General features: G+C 43.4%; 1 protein-coding gene across 1 annotated transcript in view; it reads left to right on the top strand.

The window, feature by feature from the left end:
• FASN (fatty acid synthase) overlaps positions 1-20534 on the top strand; it is a 58547-nt gene that overhangs the window by 19181 nt on the left and 18832 nt on the right. The window contains exons 9-22 of the mRNA XM_007482818.3: positions 241-700; positions 1246-1433; positions 3790-3979; positions 5534-5628; positions 6538-6672; positions 7432-7635; positions 10764-10879; positions 12329-12504; positions 15600-15791; positions 16078-16158; positions 16365-16544; positions 17300-17479; positions 17581-17784; positions 19181-19491. Of these exons, the coding sequence (XP_007482880.1) occupies positions 241-700; positions 1246-1433; positions 3790-3979; positions 5534-5628; positions 6538-6672; positions 7432-7635; positions 10764-10879; positions 12329-12504; positions 15600-15791; positions 16078-16158; positions 16365-16544; positions 17300-17479; positions 17581-17784; positions 19181-19491 (2712 nt within the window). The remainder of the gene's footprint in view (positions 1-240; positions 701-1245; positions 1434-3789; positions 3980-5533; positions 5629-6537; positions 6673-7431; positions 7636-10763; positions 10880-12328; positions 12505-15599; positions 15792-16077; positions 16159-16364; positions 16545-17299; positions 17480-17580; positions 17785-19180; positions 19492-20534) is intronic.

A 20534-nucleotide genomic window follows, 5' to 3' on the forward strand; every position in this document is an offset into this window, starting at 1 on the left:
CGTTACTCTATAAAGTGGGGAAGATTTCCCAGAGTGCTGTCCTCCAGAACTTCTTGAATGGTAGCAGGAATGGTAGGATATGGTTCATTTAATAACTCCAGTTTGATATGGAATGAGGAAAAGAAGCTAGTCCTGCCCCAGCCCCGAGGGACCAACCATAAAGAACAGGTTTTGTGATTGCCCTGGAGACATTGCAGAGGTCACCCACATTTCCCTGCCTCATCCTGCTCTTCCCCACAGGTGCTTCTCTCTCTGGAACATGGAGTCTGGGCACCCAACCTGCACTTCAAGAACCCTAACCCTGAAATCCCCGCACTCCTGGATGGGACACTCCTGGTCGTAGACAGACCGATCCCTGTCAAAGGCGGCAATGTTGGCATCAATTCATTTGGTTTTGGTGGCTCCAATGTCCATGTCATTCTCAAGCCCAACACCAGGCGGGCCCAGCCCCCACACTCCCCACCCTTGCCTCACCTGCTGCAGGTCAGCGGGCGCACTGAGGAAGCTGTAGAGACGCTGCTAGAGCAGGGCCAGTTGCAGGCCCAGGACCAGACTTTTGTGAGCATGCTCAATGACATCGCCATGGTGCCCCCAGCCAGCATGCCCTATCGAGGTTTCACTGTGCTTGGCGGGGAGAGCAATGCCAAGGAGGTGCAGATGGTGAGCTCAGGAGAGCGGCCCCTCTGGTTCATCTGCTCTGGTGAGTTTTCCAGCCCCTTTGCCTACCCCATCCCTGATCATCTCCATCTGGGACCAGGGCCTTATTCCAGTCATGGTGTCTTAGGATGGAGAAGAGCCTGTCCATTCCTATTTCCAAATGCAACCTCATCCACACTAATTCAATGATTCTTTTTTCTACCAACACTTATGGAAAGAAGTTTTAAATCTTCTTTGCCACAAGTCTAATTTCATCCTTTCCTCATGTCTGAGAGAAAAGGTAAAAATTAAAAGAATAAAAACTTTCCTCTTTAAAAAAAATCCATTTGTGTATGTAGCAATTACTAACTTCCCACTTCTCCCTCCTACCCCATCCTGCAGTCTTCTCTTGGCTTAGTAATCCTCCATTCAGTGCCAAGGGCTACCCAAGAGTTTCCTCCCACATACACACCTGACAATCTCTCTCCTCCTTCAGGCTATCCTGAAGTGGGCCAGGGAGTAAGATAAATGCCTCCCTCCATGCAAATGGAGGGAGAAAGGAGGGTAGGGATTAAACAAGATATCTATGTCCTCCTACCCATTGAACAGGTATGGGCACACAATGGCGGAGGATGGGCCTGAGTCTCATGAGACTGGACATCTTTCGCAATTCCATCCTGCGCTCTGATGAAGCTGTGAAAGAGTATGGCCTCAAAGTGTCAGACCTCCTGCTGAGTACTGATGAGAATACCTTTGAAGATATCGTCCATGCCTTTGTTAGCCTTACTGCAATTCAGGTAGGAAAGAGGAAGGCATTTCCCAGTCTTCGTCTGCACTCATCCAGCAGTCCTCACCACAGGGACCCACTCATACAAAACATGTAATTCTTTACTCAAGAAAATATGTTTGGAAGACCTCTCTGATTCTTTCTTCCTGGGAACCTCATGCTAGGCCTGATAAGACATTTTCATGAAATATTTTGACTCATTTACTTTTTTAAAATTTAAATGTATTTCTTTGTTGCATTAAAATACCCAGTTAACTCCCTCCTTTTCCTCTCCCACTTAGAGAAGACATCATTTGAAAAAAAGATATATGTCAGTTCTTTTTCTGGAGGTGGACATAGATCATTCTTCTGTTGCTGTATATAATGTTCTCTTGGTTCTGTTCATTTCACTTCATAATTTCATGTAGGTCTTTCCATATTTTTCCAAAATTAACCTGCATAGTAGTATTCCATACATCATAATCATCTACCACAACTTGTTTAGACATTCCTCAATTGATGGGCATCCCCTTAGTCTCCGTTTCTTTGCCACCGCTATAAATATTTTAGAACATATATTTTTCTTTTTTTTCTTTTCTGATTATGTTAGGAAATAAACCTAATAGTGGTATTACTAGATCAAAAGTTTTATAACTGGAGTAAAAACACTGATGAAAAGCAACTGCTTGACTACAGGGGTGGAGGGGATACGACTGAGGAGAGACTCTAAATGAACGCTCTAGAGCAAATACCAACAACATGGAAATGGGTTTGAATCAAGAACACATGTGATACCCAATGGAATCCGCACACGTGGGCTATGGGAGAGGTGGTGGGAGGGGGGAGGGAAGAAAAGAAAATGATCTTTGTTTCCAATGAATAGTGTTTGGAAATGACCAAATAAAAATTTTAAAAATTAAAAAAAAAGAAAAAAAAGTTTTATAACTCTTTGAGCGTAATTCCAGATCGCTCTCCAAAATGAATAGATCAGTTTACAGTGCCACCGACAGTATATCAGTGTCCCCATTTTTCCGCAACCCTCCACGTTTTTTATTTTGTCTTTTTAGCCAGTTTGATAGGTTGATAGATAAGTTGTTTTGATTTGCGTTTCTCTAATCAATAATGATTTAGACCATGTCTTCATATAGTTATATCTGGCCTTGATTTCTTCATCCAAAAACTGTTTGCTCACATCTTGTAACCATCCATCAATTAAGGCACTATTCACATTATTATATATTTTACTAAGTTCTCTATATATTTTAGTTTTGAAAATCTCTATCTGAGAAATTGCCTATAAAAATTTTTCCCAACTTACTACTTTCCTTCTAATCTTCATTGCATTAGTTTTATTAGTACAAAATCTCTTGAATGTATTCAAAATTATCCTATTTTACATCTCATAATGCTTTCTTTTGCTTGTTTTTTCACATTCTTCTGTCCATTAATCTGATAGGTAATATGTTCTTTGTTCTTCTAATTTGCTTATGATATCTTCCCCTATGCCTAGGTCATATGCCCATTTTGATATTATGTTGGTAAATGATGTAAGCTATTCGTTTATATCTAGTTTCTGCCAGGTTGTTTTTCAGATTTCCTAACAATGTTTTCTGAATAGTGAATTTTTAATCCTCAAAACTTGGATCTCGACTTTTGTTAAACACAAAATTGCTATAATCTCTTACAACTTTGTTGTCTGTTCTGTTCCACTTATCTACTTTTCTATTTCTTAGCCAGTACAAGATAGTTTTGATAACTATTGCTTTATAACATAATTCAAAACCTCAGTTACTTTTTTTTTAAACCCTTACCTTCCATCTTAGAATCAATACTGGCAAAAGAGTGGTAAGGGCTAGGCAATGGGAGTTAAATGACTTACCCATGGTCACACAGCTAGGAAGTGTCTAAGGCCAGATTTGAACCCAGGACCTCCCATCTCTGGGCATGACTCTCAATCCACTGAGCCATCCAGATGCCCCCTTCAAAATTACTTCTTAACCAGACTATATGAAGGGATGGTCTGTCCAGTAGCTTGATGTTGTGTAGATCCTGGGTTCAGAGTGTCCTTAGACACTTTCTATCTCTGTGACTGTGTGTAAGTCACTTAATCCCATTTGCCTAGCCCATGCCTTTTTTTCTTAAGAGTTGTTACTAAGAAAGTATGGGTTTTTTTTTTTAAATCCATCACTGCTCTTAACAGGGAACTAAATCAAAAGATGGTACTGACTTATATCAGACCTTTCACTCTATTAGAAAAAAACCCTAGTGCCATGAATCTCGGGATCCAACAAAGAAATGGGTGGCTTTGTATTAACACCAGTTAATTTTAATTTCCAGGCTCAGTAATCCTTGTTCTGATTAACTCCTCCATTGCTCCTTCTCTTCAGATTGCCCAAATTGACATGCTGATGGCTATGGGCTTGAAGCCAGATGGCATCATTGGGCACTCCCTGGGCGAGGTGGCCTGTGGCTATGCCGATGGTTGCCTCACCCAGAATGAGGCTGTCCTTGCCGCTTACTGGAGAGGCCAGTGCATCAAAGATGCCAAGTTCCCTGCAGGAAGCATGGCGGCTGTGGGTAGGTGTCTGAGAATTGTCATGCCCATGGGGCTGCATGTTCCAGCCTCCCCTGAGAAGTCAAGGCAAGGGAATAATCAGAAATAGTCCCTGGCCCCAAGTAGACTATGGACTGATGTAGTATGGGAGGTAAAGATCTCTTTTTGTCTCAAGTGATCATCTCTATCAGTTGTTTGATTAAGAATTTTCCCCCTGCCTATAGTTGTTCAAGATATCTCCTAGGCATACTGATGATAAAGAAACAACACAGAGCAGGGGGAAGAGCATAGACAGGAGAATGTAGGCTTTGGTTCCACTCATTCCCAAACTGTGGGACCTTGAACAAATTATTTCCCCTTTCCCTGGGCCTCATTTTTACCATCTATAAAATGAGTTGGCTTGGACAAGGTGATCTCCAAGGACATCTTCCACCTTTCACATTCTATGGTCCTTCTCTCCAAGTAACCCGTGTGTGTTAATTATCCACTTTGTGATTGTTCATGACAAATGTTTAACTTGAGCTAGTTTCCAATCCTACTCCCCAATCTGCTTCCGGGCTACCATTCAGGAAATACTAACTCATTTTAATATCAGCCTAAATCAAACAAATCCACAGCAGTTGGGTTTTTTGTTTGTTTTGTTTTAAGTCATTCAATATAATTCCAAAACTAAGTAGAAAATATCTTTATACTGGACTTAAGAGTCAAAAGATTTCAATAAATGTCCCTGCTCTACCAAACTATGGCCTGAACCAAGGCAGTTATTTCTTTGTGCCTCCTCCTTTTTGCTTGCAAAAGTGGAATAATACTTGCAGTCTGTATTTCATAGGCTACAATATGCATTTTTATAATTATTTAAGTACCATATCAAATGAAACTCTTCTCCTTATTTTTGTTACTGTTGTTTCTGATGTGATAACTATCCTGCTTCATTAGCTCCATAAGTACCTTGCCAAACTAACCATTTGGAACAGTAGAGCCTAAAAAAATGCAATTACTGCTCTTAAGGAGTTTATCTCCTAATGTGAAATAAGAAAACAGATAACTAAGTAGTGCAGAGAGAGAGAGTTTGCATTAGATATGTTCTTAACAAGTTTGAGAAAGGCAGAGTTAAACCAAGAGAGTGGGTGGTGAGGGGAAGGCCAGAGGCCTAGATATAGATTTATTAGAAATAGTTCACCCACAAAGTTCAAGGTTTAATTTGTATATTTTCTTTGTTGGGTTTGGCCCTCCAAAAGTAAGGATTTGGGGGTTATATATCTTAGTATTTCCCCTCTCCCCCCTCTTAAACTCCACTGAAGCCCATTTAAGCCTATAGCTTCCCTTCTCATCTCTTCACAGGCAGAGGAACTAGCTTGTAGAATCATCCATACATGCTGAACCCCCTGCATATACTCCTCAAATACTAAGTACTTGTCAGCAAAAATTAAATCCAAAAAAGTCCAGTATAGGAACTCTGGGAAAAATGAGTCTTTGTACTCCACAAAAAGGGATCTTTCTGTTACTCGGTTTCCATTACTCCTGGAACCTCCTGGCCTTTTGTTATTTGAAGTGACACTTTTGGTCCCCATTTATAGGGCTCTCATGGGAAGAATGCAAACAGCGCTGTCCCAAGGGTGTTGTTCCTGCCTGCCATAACTCCGAGGATACAGTCACCATATCAGGACCCCAGGTGAGTAGGGACCCTGGGCAGAGAATTTGACCTGCCAGGGCAGTAGAGAACATTTCTTCCACTTCTCATATATTTCTTCTTAGACAATCTAGGTCTTGGGAATAGGACTGTGGCTGAACAGTTTTTCAGGGTAAGAACCCTAGGCAACTAGATGGTGAAGTTGATGGGGTTGTGAAACCTGAACTCAAAAAAGACTTATCTTCCTAAATTCAAATCTTAATTTCAAACACTTGCTAGCTGTGTGACCTTGGACAAGTCACTTAACCCTGTCTGCCTCTGTTTCCTCATCTATAAAATGAGCTGGAGAAGGATACTCCTTTGTCCAGAAACCCCCAAATGAGATCACAAAGAGTAAGACACAACTGAAACCACATCTAGGAATCCTTAGAATGAGGGCTCAGATCCTACGATGAGAGGGTTAAACTGCCCCTTTAGATACTCTTGATATTTAAGAATGTTCTGGCTATCATCCTCAGAGACTCATGCATAAGTCACAGGTCCTTTTCTGTGAGGAAATGCAGGCTGGTGTAATGGAAAAAGGAAGAGACTGAAGGCAGATCTATATTCACTAGAATGCTGCCCCAAGCCCAGCATTGGCACGAGCTAGCTCAGGGACTCTGCTTCTACCAGCAAATCACCTTGTAAAATGAGGTAGTTGGACTAGATCATTTCTTAGTCTCCTTCCGGCTCTAACATTCTGTGATCATTAGCCACCTTTCCAGACAAATGGGTGCATCATATATTCCAGCAAATAGTCACGACTTTAGAGATGATAGTTAAAGAATGTTAGGAAAACTCCAATCAAGCCTTCCTTCTTCCCTCCATCCCCCAAATGCTTCCCCCTCTTTTTCCTTGAATATGGAGGTCCGAGGCACTGATACTGTGGGTCTCCCCCCCTTCTCCCCCCAGGCTTTAATGAGTAAGTTCATTGAGGAGCTGAAGGCTGAGGGTGTGTTTGCCAAGGAAGTGAGAACGGGAGGCGTTGCCTTCCACTCCTATTTCATGGAGTCCATTGCTCCCACCCTGCTTCAAGCCCTGAAGAAGGTGAGTGAGGGGGTCAGGGAGCCTCTGTCATGCACCAAACACCCACTTACTGTGGAACAAACCCTCTAGGAAGTACCAGGGAAGGTACAGGAATAGGAAATCCAAAGAGAGCCGAGGGCCCAGGCCCATCCTCGGGGAGCTCACAGCAGCTACAGATTGGCCAGGAGGTGGGCTCTATTTAGCTTAGCTGGACTGTCTTAAAGTCTCTCCACACACATATTCTCCGAGTTTCCTCATCTGTAAAATGAGGACATCAGATTAGAAGTCCTCTCACATCCTTGCCAGGGGATACAGAATTAAAGTGATTATTAGGTCAGGAAAGGCTTCCAGTAGGGAAGTGGGATGCTTTTTGAGTTGGATTTTTAAATTGGTGGAGAAGGAAGTATGGATTGGTAGAGTGAAGGGATAGCCTATTACAAGGAGAGAGAAGGGTAAATGCTCTTAGAGATTTGTTGAGCTCTTCTTTCCTCTTTGGGAACAGGTTCAGAAATGGATTCAACAGCAACAATTAAGCCAACTTGGGGCCTCTGAAGTCACCTTCCCCTTTTCCCCCCATTCTAAGCCCATGTTTTTTTGTTTTTTTAGAATGAGACTAAGGATCAAATCAAAGAAGAAACCTAATAGTGGGTTGGATTGGTTTGTTTTTCTGCTAGGTGAAGGGTATAAGAAGAAGAAAAGAAGTTTCAGCAAAAAGTTGGAGTTACTATAGCTAGGGGCTACAATAACATCTCTTTTTAATCTTGAGTGTGTCTCTCACAGGTGATCAAAAATCCCCGGCCCCGCTCCTCACGCTGGCTCAGTACCTCCATCCCTGAGGACCAGTGGAAGGGGACCCTGGCCCAAACATCCTCAGCGGAATACAATGTCAACAATCTGGTGAGCCCAGTGCTCTTCCAGGAGGCCCTGAGGCACGTCCCGGACAATGCCATAGTGTTGGAGATAGCCCCCCATGCCCTTCTGCAGGTACTGGGGCCCTTGGGGGAGGCCAGACTCAAGGATCTGGGGTGGCAATTCAAAGACCATGTCAGCAACATTACCAGAATGTTTGAGTGGCAGTGAGCATCATTCAGGCAATAGATAGAGAATATTTCTTGTTAGCTCCTGGGTGCTCGGCACCATTTTGGGTGCCATGGAGGCTTCTATAGTACAATATAACAGAAATTATTTAAGTACTTAGTAGATGCCATGTACCTTGGCCTTAACTAAAATGGAATCCCTGCCATCAAGAGCTTCTAGTAAGAAGACATAATAAATACCAATAGATCTAAAACACAAAATTATGTGACAAGGGTATTAGAGAGTTGAAAAGTAAAGTGTATAAGTGAGATTTGAAGGGGGAAACTCCTTCAAGGCCACAGTTCCTACCCTGAATTAACTTACATCATTAGGAATGATAAAGAACACGAGAAAACTGCTGTTAAATCATCCCTCTACACCCCACCCCAAAAAAATTCAAAACAATTATATCTTCTAATGATATGTGCTAAGTGAATTCAGAAGAGAAGGAGACTATATGGGGCAGTGTGGTAGAATACAAAGGGTTAGAGTCAGTCCAGAAGACATAGATTCAAATCCAGCTTCTGACAGACACTAAGTAGTCTTTGAAACCCTGGGCAAGTTGCTTAGCTTCTCTGGCCTTAGTTTCCTCTTATTAAATGAAGGGTTAAGACTCAGTGGTCTCTTAAGAGACCCCTAGCTCTAAAGCTATTCTTTTGAATAAGAGCTAAGGTTATTTAGGTAAGACTTCCTAGAAAAAATAGATCTTGATGATAAAGAATATTTGAATAGCCATTTAAAAGAGAAGACTGTTGGTGAAAATGCAAATTGATCCAACCATTTTGAAGAGCAATTTGGAATTATGCCCAAAGAGTTATAAAACTGTGTATACCCTTAGATCCAGCAATACCACTGGTATACCCAAGGTCTGTTTCCCAGGGAGATCAAGGTAAAAAGTAAAGAATCTCTGTTTCAAAATTTAGCAGCTCTGGAGCAGCTGGGTAGCTCAGTGGATTGAGAGCCAGGCCTAGAGATGGGAGGTCCTAGGCTTTAATCTAGCCTCAGACACTTTCCAGCTGTGTGACCCTGGGCAAGTCACTTGACCCCCATTGTCTAGCCCTTACCACTCTTCTGCCTTGGAACCAATACACAGCATTGATTCCAAGACTGAAGGTAAGGGCTTAAACATACACACACACACACACACACACACACACACACACACACACATACATACATACGTACATACGTACATATGTACATACATACACATATGTGCATATGTACACCTACATATACACACATACATATACATGTATGTGTATTTATTTATGTATATTTATATGTGTGTATATACATATATATATCTTCTGTATATATGTGTGTATATATATATATGTATATATATATATATATATATATATATATATATATATATATATATATATATATATATATATATATATATATATATATATATATATATATATATATATCAGCTCTTTGTGGTGGCAAAGAATTGGAAACTAGGGGGATGAATGGCTGAACAAATTGTGGCATATGATTATGATGGAATACCATAAGAATAAGAAATGAGCACTATAAGAAATGAGCAGGTTCATTTTTTTAAAACTTGGAAAGACCTACTTAAAATAATGATGAGGAAAATGAGTAGAATCAAGAGAACATATGCAGCTACAGAATAAATGTTTGAAAAATAACTTGTGAATGTCCACCTCCAGAGAAAGAACTGACATAATTTACATGTATACATTTTTCTGTTGTGTGATACCTTCTGTGGTTCAAAGCAGGGAGGGAAGGGGTAAGATACCGGGGAATACTTAAAAATTTAAATTAAAAAATATATAAATAAACAAAAAATATTTTTAATTTAATAAAGAAAAGGGAGAGAGATGACAGTATAGCCAGGGGAAACAAGATAAGCAATGGCTGTGAGTTTAAGGAGATAGATGGCCTGATTTAAGTAGAAGAGATCTTTTGGGGAATTGTTAGGTGGGACCATGTTTTGGAGGTCTTTGAAAACTGGCATAGGAGTTTAGATTTGAGAAGGAGTCCAGACCTTCTGATAACCACGTTATGCTCTTGAGTAGAGGAGGAAGATGTAGATGATATTTAAGGAATATTCTTTATAGAGTGCAAGAGAGGCTGAATTTGAGGAGAAGAGTTAGCAGGGTATTTCAGAGTCTTGGAGTATGACGTGATGGGGGTTTAGACTAGAGTGGGATAGATATGAGAAACATGTTGGAATAAAAAACAGATTTGAATGACTATATGTAAGATCCTTTCTATCTCCAATGATCCTTTGATCCTTTGAAGAAAAATCAGAAATAAGTCAGGATTTGAGTGTCAGTGACTATGAGAATGAGATTGAGAATAAAAGAATGAGTTATATTTTCAAGTGACGATGGGATATTCAAGTGGAATTATCTAGGCCATAGGTGTATTGGATTGGAATGTGAGTCACATATTTGAAGTTATTGAGGTCATGAGATTCCTGAGGGAAAGAATGTAGAGAAAGACTGAATTGCAGGGGAGAAAACTCAAGGGAACATCTATTTGGCTGAAGGAGTCATAGGAGTGGCTAGAAATATCTAGAGGAAAACCAGAAGAGGGCAAAATCACTGAAGCCAAAGGAGGAGTTTCAAGGAGAAAGTAGCCAAATCTAATCTTACAAAGGGATCAAAGAGGATGATTATTGAGAAAATGCCATTGATAACAAGTAGGTCATATGATCATAAATAGTTTCCAGTAGGAGCACAAAACAGACTGGTCAATGTTAAAGCTGTAATGGAAAGAGAAATAAAAGCAACCACTATACAGACTACTCTGGGATCACACTGAGAGGAATTTGGGAGCTGTCAGTCAAGTGGCAATTAGCAGCTGAAAGCCCTTCCTGGCTACAGAAGAGAGCCAAACAACAGCTGTGATTGAAATCAGGACTAGTGAGTTGAACCTCTCTGCTTTCCAACATGTGGGGAAGGATAGATGTGCTGAGCAAAGAATGATCTGTCACTCCCCCTGCCCATTTGTAACCTTGATCTTATGACTTATTCTCTGACCTCTGGGTTATCTAGGCAGTCCTGAAGAGAGGCTTGAAGCCAACTTGCACAATCATTCCTCTGATGAAGAAGGACCACAAGGACAACTTGGAGTTCTTCCTCACCAACATTGGAAAACTCCATCTAACCGGGTAGGAAAGTCCAGAGGGAGCCAGGTGGAGAGTGGGTGCTATTCACACTCCAAAAGGAGGGACTGTGACAAGCTCAGGTTTTACTATCTCAGCCTTACATAGGGAGCTCTGGAGAGTCTAGAAAAAGAAAGGTCCAACCCAGACCAGTCCAGTCAAACTCTAAATTGTCTCCTCGAAGTGAAGAAATATGGATGACCATTTCAGTCTTGTTAGACAGACATACATTTACCAATTTGACCATTCTAACCACCACTCCCACACCTATCCCCAAGGAAAGTGAAATCTGGGACTGCAATGGCAGGAGTAGGGAGGTATACCTGTTCTTTTAGTTCACAAAGTAATTATCCACCCATAGAAGATGGATATTGATTTGTATCTGGTGGCTATAAAGCAAGAACAATTTAGTTGTTGGGTTCTTTTAAATTAATAAATATTCAAAAATTGAGTCAACTTGTGTCAAAATTGACCCCTTCAGGGTAGTTTCTTTGGGAAAGTAGATCTTTATTTCAAATGATGTTGCCCACTCTCAAAATATTTCAGGAACTTTTTTGAGATGTATCTTTTTTCTAACCCATTTTCTAACCCAGTTTGATCACCCAATTTATACATCACATTTGGTTCCCAAAGTCTTTGGGCCATTTCTAAAAATTAAATCCTTCCTCCAGGGAAGATTTGCTAACATTTACTTCAGTAGCAATACAAAGTTCCATAATTTCCCCAAAATGATTACTTCTACTAATCCCTCCAACTCAGGAGTAAGTCCTTAAGGTTTCTGTGGTTCAAAAATTCTCTGCTCTGCAGCCAGTTTAGGGGTTGTCACCCCTGGATTCTGCTCTTGGATTGTAGATTTTTTTAAGAGGCCCTATCCAAGAAGTAAGTGATGTGAATCTAATGATAAACCCCTCTGAATTCCACAAGGTTCATCCCTTACTGAGTTTGTACTTGGTGTCTGAAGCTCAACGTAGCTTGTGTTCCATTGTTAGACCAAGGTCACCACTAAGCCCTGAGAAGACACTGGCGGAGGATTTTTATGGCAGTTTCTACCAGTAAGGATATTTAAAGGAATGTGTTCCAATATATTTATATTTCAGTATGACTGCTGAAGTTCCCAGAGAGGAGGTCACAATCCTTTTAAGCATCAACAGTATAATGAAAGGTGTCTATTTTCCCAAGGTAGCTAAGGAGAATATCTATTTAGGTTTATAAGTTCTGGTATAGTTAATAACTACCAGTATCATTACTCAGAGGCTCATCTTCAGGTAGGATTTAGAATAACTTTCCTCTGAGATCACTCCTAAAACTATTTTATGACTTTGCTTCATAATCTTCCCTTACATATTTATTAGACTTTCTTTCTGAGGCATATTTGTCTGGGTATTCCCCTTGAGAAGTCCTATCTCATCTCTGAGTCCAAGAGTGATTCAGTCTCCCATTGTTCTCTTACCTCAGCACTAACGTGAATCCCAATGGCCTCTTCCCACCTGTGGAATACCCTGCCCCTGTGGGGACACCACTCATTTCCCCTCATATCAAGTGGGACCATAGCCAGACTTGGGATGTCCCTTCTACCAGCGACTTCCCAAACGGCTCAGGCGGCTCTTCTTCCTCCACCATCTACAACATTGGTAAGTCCCTCCCTTCCCCCAGACTCCCCTTAAAGCCCATGATCAGAGTGGAGAAGAACCCACCTCATCCCACCCAGGGCCTACAACAAACAGTCGTTGGACTTGGCTACATATCTTGTCAGTGGAAATCCTTGGCATATGCCTCTAGCTCTGGCAATATTGGACACAAAACATCCTATCCAATAAAGAGTTTGGAATGGCACAAAGTGGATCAGCTCTGGGCTCAGTTCTATGGAAGCCCAGAGAGTTACCAGTTCCAACCTCTCAATCAGAATTGTTCCAGTTTCCCCAGATAGCTTCCCATCTCCTACCTGTACAATAAAAGAAGCCGATTCAGCTAGTGGGAAGGAAATAGACTGTGAGAGTCTGGGGGCCAGACTTGAATTCTTGTCCTCTCTTTGCTCCGAGTGGCTTGGTTTCCTCCTTGTAGGGAGAGAGGGTTAAACTAGATAAGCTCTGAGGTCCCTTCCATCTCCAAAGCTGTAACTATTATTTACTGAGCACTCTCCCTTTTATTCTCCAACCCTCTCTTAAGTGCTTTGGGGCTTACCAAAAGGGTAGGGATCCTCAAGGAGCTTATAGTCTCTCATGGTAAGCAGTCTTGATGTTACTCTAGTCAGGGAGTTACAGAACAAATGAGGTGCCCAACATGGGCATTTGTAGCTGTCTACCACCAGGAAGTCAGTGTTACTAGGAAGATAAGGAATAGCTCCAAGGGGGAATATGGAGGCCATTCATCTAGATCTAGGAAAAGCTTGAATAGTATAGCTTGTACAAGGGAAAGTGAAGAGAGGAGCCTACTGGATGAGAACAGAGGATATCCTGAGTTCAGATCCAGCCTCAGACACTTAGCAGCTTGTGTTATTCTGGGCAAGTCATTTTATCCTGATTGCCTCTGTTTTTTCCTTTTCTAATAAAATGAGCTAAAGAAGGAAATGGAAAACTATACTCCAGTATCTTTGCCAAGAAAACCCCAAATGGGGTCTTAAGGAGTCAGACGTGACTGAAACAACTGAAAAGCAATGAGAGAATAGTTAGTTGCAAAATGCTTTTCAAGCCTCAAGTTGTTGTTATCCTGTGGACTAAAATTCTACAGAGGAAGTCACCCCTAGAGAGATGAGAAATAATAAGAAAAAAGTGAGATTATGAAGACACAAGTAGGGACAGTTCAAGTGAGGAAGGAAAATGTTTTTTTTTTTTCTGAAGAGACTAAATTGTATGCATGGGGACCTTACCATTCGACTTAAACTTTTAAAGAAACCAATAGAAGGCAAATGCAGGCCTTTACTTGGAGTGGATGAGATGATATGAACTGAACCTGACTGTTGTTGGTGCATTTCAGTCACTTGGCCCAGATGAATTGGTTGATGAGTTCTGGAAAATAGGAGATGTATCTATCAGAAGATTGACAAAGGCAATATCCTGATTGTCTTCAAAAAGAAAAGAGAAAAAAGCCTTCCCAACTCTAGGCCAGTGAGCTCAACTTCAATTTTGGGGGAAACAGATACTTTAAGAGATGATTGATAAACATCTAAAAAGAAAGGAGATCATTATAAGGAGCCAGCCTGGTTTCATGCAGAACCAGTCATGCCAGACTAACCTCATCCCCTTTAACAGGGCCATTAAACTGATAGATAAGGGTAATGCTATAATATTGTTGACGTGGGTTTTAGCTAAGCTATTGATGCTGTTGTGTAGACTACAGAGAGATGGAGGCTAGATTATAACATAGATGGATCCAAACATTGGGGTGTAGAGGGTATGCACATTTGAGCATAACTGGTCCATACTCTAGGCAGACCTATGGAGTTAGCACTGGTTGGGTAGCCAGACTTAAAAAGTTAATAATAGTTCAGTGTCAATATGGCTAGAGATCTGGTGGAATTCTGTTTAGGATGAAAGTAGAGTATTTGTTAAATTTGCTTATAATAAGACAGAGAAGTCCTGTTGTTAGATGGCAGTTTTTAAAAAGATGGAGGTTTAATATAAGAAAGTAGATGTGACAGCAAGAAATTCAATGTAGGACTTCTAGGAATACATAGAAAGACAGGAAGAAGAGACGGAAATTTGTTTAGTACCTACTCTGTGTCAGGCACTGTGCTAAACACTTTACAAATGTGATGTCCTCACAATAACCCTGCTATTACTATTCCAAATTTATAATTTAGGAAACTGAGGTAGACAGTGGTTAGGTGACTTCCCGAGCTAATATGTGTCTAAGGCTAGATCTGAACTCATATCTTCCTAACTCGAAGGCCAGTGTTCTATTCACTACATCACTCATATCATAGCTTCCAAGAATAAGGAGGCCATATGTCCCACTGTCCTCCACCTTCATCATGTCTCTTCTAGAAAATTGTGTTCACTTCTGGCCACCATAATTTTTTTTTAGCCCTTCTCAGAATCTATACTAAGTATTGGTTTCAAGGCAGAAGAGTGACAATGGGGGTTAAGTGACTTGCCCAGAGTCACACAGCTAGAAAGTATCCAAGATTACATTTGAATTCAAAGAGATCAGTGTTCAGGACTCCAGGTCTGGCCCTCTGTCCATTGCACTACCTAGCAGCTGTCCAGATTAGGTGTGTCCAAAAGCAGAAAGGCAGCCTCAAGGGAACCCCCTCTAATCTTTGAAAGTCTCCAAGCAGAGGCAAAGTGATGACTTGTCACAGGGATTCTTCTTGGGTGGACCCTCAAATCCTGTGATTGTGAAGACCAGGTACTGAGGATGGAGGGAGTGGGAAGAATGCAATGCTGACTAGGTTTTCAAAAGAAGTCTGAAAGCACATGTTCTTAACAAGATGGCCTGTTTCTACTTAGACCACATGACCCCTTATTAACTGCACTGGGGTAGTTGGTTTGGCATAAGAGGGCCAGTCCCCAGGGGCCAAGGAACCAGGTCACTGCTGCACCCTCCTCTGTGGAAAAGTGCCAATCTCTGGGGCTCCCCTTGAGCAGCAGAACCTCTGTCTGACTGTCCTCCATTCTCCCTCCTCAAAATTCAGTACAAGGGTGATTGGGCAGGGTGCTCCACAGAGGCAGCCCATCCCCCGGGAGTGGCTCCACGGTCCTCACTAATTGTCATTTTTCCACAACAGACCCGAGTGCTGAGTCCTTGGACCATTATCTGGTGGATCACTGCATCGACGGAAGGGTCATCTTCCCAGCTACTGGCTACCTCTGTCTGGTCTGGAAAACACTGGCCCGTTCCCTGGACATGGTCATGGAACAGATGCCTGTAGTATTTGAAGACGTCACCTTGCACCAGGCTACCATCCTGCCAAAGAAAGGTGAAAAGAAGTCAGGGCAACTCTGGTCAGCCTAGTCCGAGGGTCCTGGGAATGTCTAAGGAGACCATCACTCCAGTTCCCTGAGAGCAGCTTCCCCACATCCCAGCAGGGAGGGAAATCAAGTCCAAATCCTGAGTCTTGTCTGTAAAAGACATGTCTTCCTAATAAAATAATTGATGATTTGGAGCTCCCAGTCCCAGAGAGAATCCAAGGTGTTGGTAACACATGAGGAGGGTTGAAAGGAATTGTCCGTCCCTTCTATACACCTTGTCTCTCCCCCTTTTAGGTACTGTATCTCTGGAAGTACGACTCATGCTGGCCTCTCGAACCTTTGAGGTGTCTGATAATGGGACCCTGATCGTGAGTGGTGAGTTCTCAGAGCAAGAGAATAAGCGCTCCAGGCAAGGGGCTCCATCTTCCCAAATCCTGCCCTTTCTTGGTGTGCAAGCTGACCCCAGCCTCCTGGCCTCCCATCTGTGGTGCATCATCTTCCTTGTCTCAGGAGGCTCAGCCATGACACTGAACCCCTATCTTTTACCTCCTGCTCACTCAATCCGCCCTGCTTCCCTACAGGGAAAGTGTACCACTGGGAGGAGCCAGACGCCAGCATCTTCAATTATCAGCCAGGACCAAGTCCAGCAGCCTCCACTGCCAAGTTCTGCCTGTCCAAGGCTGATGTGTACAAAGAGCTTCGTCTTCGTGGTTATGACTATGGCCCCAACTTCCAGGGAATATTAGAAACCAACCTTGAAGGTGGGTCTGGTTGTTTGTTCCAGGAAAGTTCCCAAAGGAGCAAGACCCTTTTAAAAAGTCTAGAGCATTAGGAAGATCTAGCAGAGCAGATGGGAGGGGGCCCAGGCTTTGGGCATCAGGGGTTCTTTGAGGCTAACTGTCCCCCTTTACCCACAAATCTTTTTGTGTGTCCTTTTCTCATTCACCCTACACACCCCAAATATTCCCAGTACCCTGGTTCTGAATGCCAGAGTTTCTTATTAAAACCACCATTTTGGATAGAGGGGATGCCCAAGGAATATCTGTGTTCTCCAGGGCAACCTTATATATTCCTTAAAGGCAAGGATTGTTATGTGCCTCTTTTTATATCCCTAATGCTAGCCATAGAGCCTGGCACATATCAAATACTTAATAAATGTTTATCGATTATTGTTAAGGGAGACCAGGGGGGCTTCATATTTTATATGAGATCTGAGACAAATGGTTTGCCCCAAACTAGGCTCTGTATATCTCAGTGTGGAGGGAAATGAGGTTAAGGGTTCTGTAGATTCTCTCCTCAGGGGAGTGAGGCCAAACAAACAAGGCCCTGTCTTGGTACTGAGGTGCTGCTTGGGGCTGGGCGGATGGGCAGAAGGGAGAAGAGTGGAACTGAACTAGGAAGAGGAAGGTCCCTGACACTCTGGTGGCTAGCTCACAGCTGGGAGTAGCTGCTATAGCGTGGGAGTGCTGGAGGCTCCCAGCCCCAAGGCCACGCTAAGGAGCCCTTGCTGCCACAGGGAACCTGGGAAAACTGCTATGGAAGGACAATTGGGTGACCTTCCTGGACACCATGCTGCAAATCTCCATCTTGGGGGTATCTCAGCGCTGCCTACGCCTCCCGACCCGCATCACCTCCATGTATATCGACCCTGCCACCCACCAGCAGAAAGTGTATCAGCACCAGGATGAGACCCAAGGTAGGTCCCAGCCCCCTCATTCCTCTTCATGCACAGTTGTGTGCCTGTAAACCCTGCCCCCACCTTCCCTTAGCAAACCTCGTTGTCCCCACCCTCCGCAGTAGCAGATGCCTATGTGGACTCCTGCTTAAGTAACACAGTGTCCGGCGGTGTCCTGATCACGAGGCTACATGCTTCTGTGGCCCCTCGAAGGCAGCAGGAGCATCACACACCCATCCTGGAAAAATTCTGTTTTGTGCCTCACGTGGAGACTGACTGCTTGGCTGACAACACCAAGCTCCAGGAAGAGCTGCAGCAGTGTAAAGGTAAGGAAATGTCACGGTCCACCGACAAGGGCACTGAGGGAGAGGGGCACTCAGGAGAGCAGGGGACATCAGAGGAGGAAGAAATGGAGATGAACAATGAGAAATGAAGAGAAAGAAAGAAAAGACTCGGAGGTAGGCAAAGAGAAGGTAAATATGGCCCCCTTTAAAGCTTGAGAAACCAAATAGATGCTCAATTTCCCCAGGCATTCCAGAGGACTTGGTTACAAGACACTTTAGGATTCTTATCACCCTTCCAGACATGTTTTTGTTTGTGCCCAGCCCTCTTGAAGGATGGTGCTCACAAGGGTAACTTCCCTTGTTTGGAATGTTTCAGCTCATTCATGCCAAGGCCGTTTGGGGGGACAAACTGCGTCACCCTGTGCTTGCCTACGATCTCAGCAGGCAACAAAAAGGCCCAAGTCCTTGTCATGGGGGCCACCCCAAGCTGCAGTTCCCTTTTCCTTATGTCTGTGGCTGATGCTCTGAGCTCTAGCACAGGACTTGGGTTTATCCCGCCAGAGGCCCTCTGTCCAGCCTGGGCCAGTGTTATGGCTCCTCTCCTGGCTTTGCCATGCCTGTGTTTGCTGTGTGGTCTTGTAGAAGTAGCTCCTGACAGTTTATGCCTCTGTTGAGGCTAAATACAAATTGGATGCAGAAAGGTTTAAGTAATTCCCAGGTGACCTGTATTTTAGAAAAGAGCTAGGCTAGTGAGAAACAGGCTAGAGAATACTTGTACTGGAAGCTAAAACAGTAGGTAACCCAGAGCATGGGTCAGACCCATTTATGCTCACCCTTAGTCTCTAGAAAAAGAAGATACACTCTCAGACTTCTTCTACTTCTTGAAAAGCCACATGAGGGAGCCAGCTGGGTGCTCAGTGGATTGAGAACCAGCCTAAGAGATGGGAGGCCCGGGGTTCAAATTTGGCCTCAGACCCCTCCTAACTGTGTGACCCTGGACAAGTCATTTGACCCCCATTGCCTAGCCCTTACCTGCTCTTCTGCCTTGGGACTAATACACAGTATTGATTCTAAGGTGAAGGGTAAAGGTTTTTGTTTGTTGTGTTAAAGAAAAGCAATGTGAGGAGCAGGGGGAGGGAGGATGGTGGTAAACAACCCCAGGTTCCTGCTTTCTCCCACATCAGTGTGACTTCATTTGCCCCTTATGACTCCCCTCTGCAAAGAAGGCATTGTCACCCCCTTGCCTCATTTGTAAATGGGGAAATTGAAGCTTGAGAAGGCAGAAACCTACCCTAGTTAGCACAGCAAGTCAGTCTGGCAGCTGTCCCAGAGTGAAAGACAACCCAACCCTATGTCTTAGTCACCACCAGAGGCTCCAGGGCCTCACCCCTACCTGGCACCCCCAGCCTTGCCTTAATTCTCCCCTCCCCCCTTGCAGGCCTGATTCAGACCCTGAAGACCAAGCTGACCCAGCATGGGGTGAAGGTTTCTGTGCCAGGCCTGACTGGGGCACCAGCCACTCCTTCCAAGGAGCCCCCCCAGAAGGGCCTGCCCTATTTCCTGGCAGCCGCTTCCCAGCTGCAGCTCAACGGAAACCTGTCTGTGGAGCTAGAACAGGTCGTCGCGCAGGAGTGGCAGCACTTACAGGAGGACCACCTGCTGGCAGGGCTCTTAGACTCGCTGGAGTTAAAGGCCTGCGTGGACACGGCCCTAGAAAATGGCACCAGTCACAGAATAAAGGTGGTGGAGGCAAGTATGGCATCCCAGCAGAGGAGAGCCCAGCGCCAGGAAGCTAAGGATGGGTGGCACAAAGGGGCCTGGCACTCTGATTCACTCACTATCTCTCCCTACAGTGGCCAAGTGAGTTGCTAAGCCAGATTGGTAGAAAGAGCTTCCATACCAAGAAAGCCCTGGATCTAGACCCTCACCCCCAAATGTTTTATTGAATATTTAACTTTAGGTAATACGGTGGATAGAGTATTGGTCCTATAGTCAGGAAGACTCGTTTTCATCTGGCCTCATCTGGCCTCAGACACTTCTTAGCTGTGTGACCCTGGGCAAATCACTTAACCCTATTTGCTTCAGTTTCCTCATCTGTCAAATAAGCTGAAGAAGAAAATGGCAAACCACTCCAGGATCTTTGCCCCTCCCCCCCCCCAAGTGGGGTTGTGAAGAGTTGAACCTGACCCCCTCTGCAGTGGCTTTCTCTGCTCTCAAGTTTCCTGGGGAATGCAAACTCTTTAATAGCAGCCTAGAGGGAGTGTAAATAAGAGGATAATTTATGACGAAACACAACTTGGACCTCATATAACACATTGCAAAGACAAGTGGCACGATCTGGGTTACTTATACTGTTGTCTCTGCTTCATCAGAGAGACTACTCGGAGTCCAGGCAGGCAGACTATAAGTTCTTTGTGGTCAATGACTTTATACTATGTGCCTTTGGTAAAATCCCACACCAATCTAGCACAGTCCTAGGCAAAAAGCAAACACTCAGTAAATATTTGACTAACTGAGTAGTTGATCAGTGCAAATCAGTGAAAACTTCCTGGAAAATAAAGTTTGGAGCAAGATTTCAGGAGAAGATTCAAAGGGGGAGTTAAGTAGCTCAATAGATTTAGTGCCAGAAGGTCTTGGGTTCAAATCTGATTGTGTGACCCTGTGCAAGTCACTTAGTCCATTACCTTGACCTTGCTGCTCTTCTGCTTTAGACCAGTGCATAGTATTGATTCTAAGAAAGTAAAGAGGTTTTGTTGTGGTTGATGTTTTTAGAAAATCTTGGGGAAGGAAGA

Source organism: Monodelphis domestica, chromosome 2, assembly GCF_027887165.1.
Source record: "Monodelphis domestica isolate mMonDom1 chromosome 2, mMonDom1.pri, whole genome shotgun sequence".
Lineage (NCBI taxonomy): Eukaryota > Metazoa > Chordata > Mammalia > Didelphimorphia > Didelphidae > Monodelphis > Monodelphis domestica.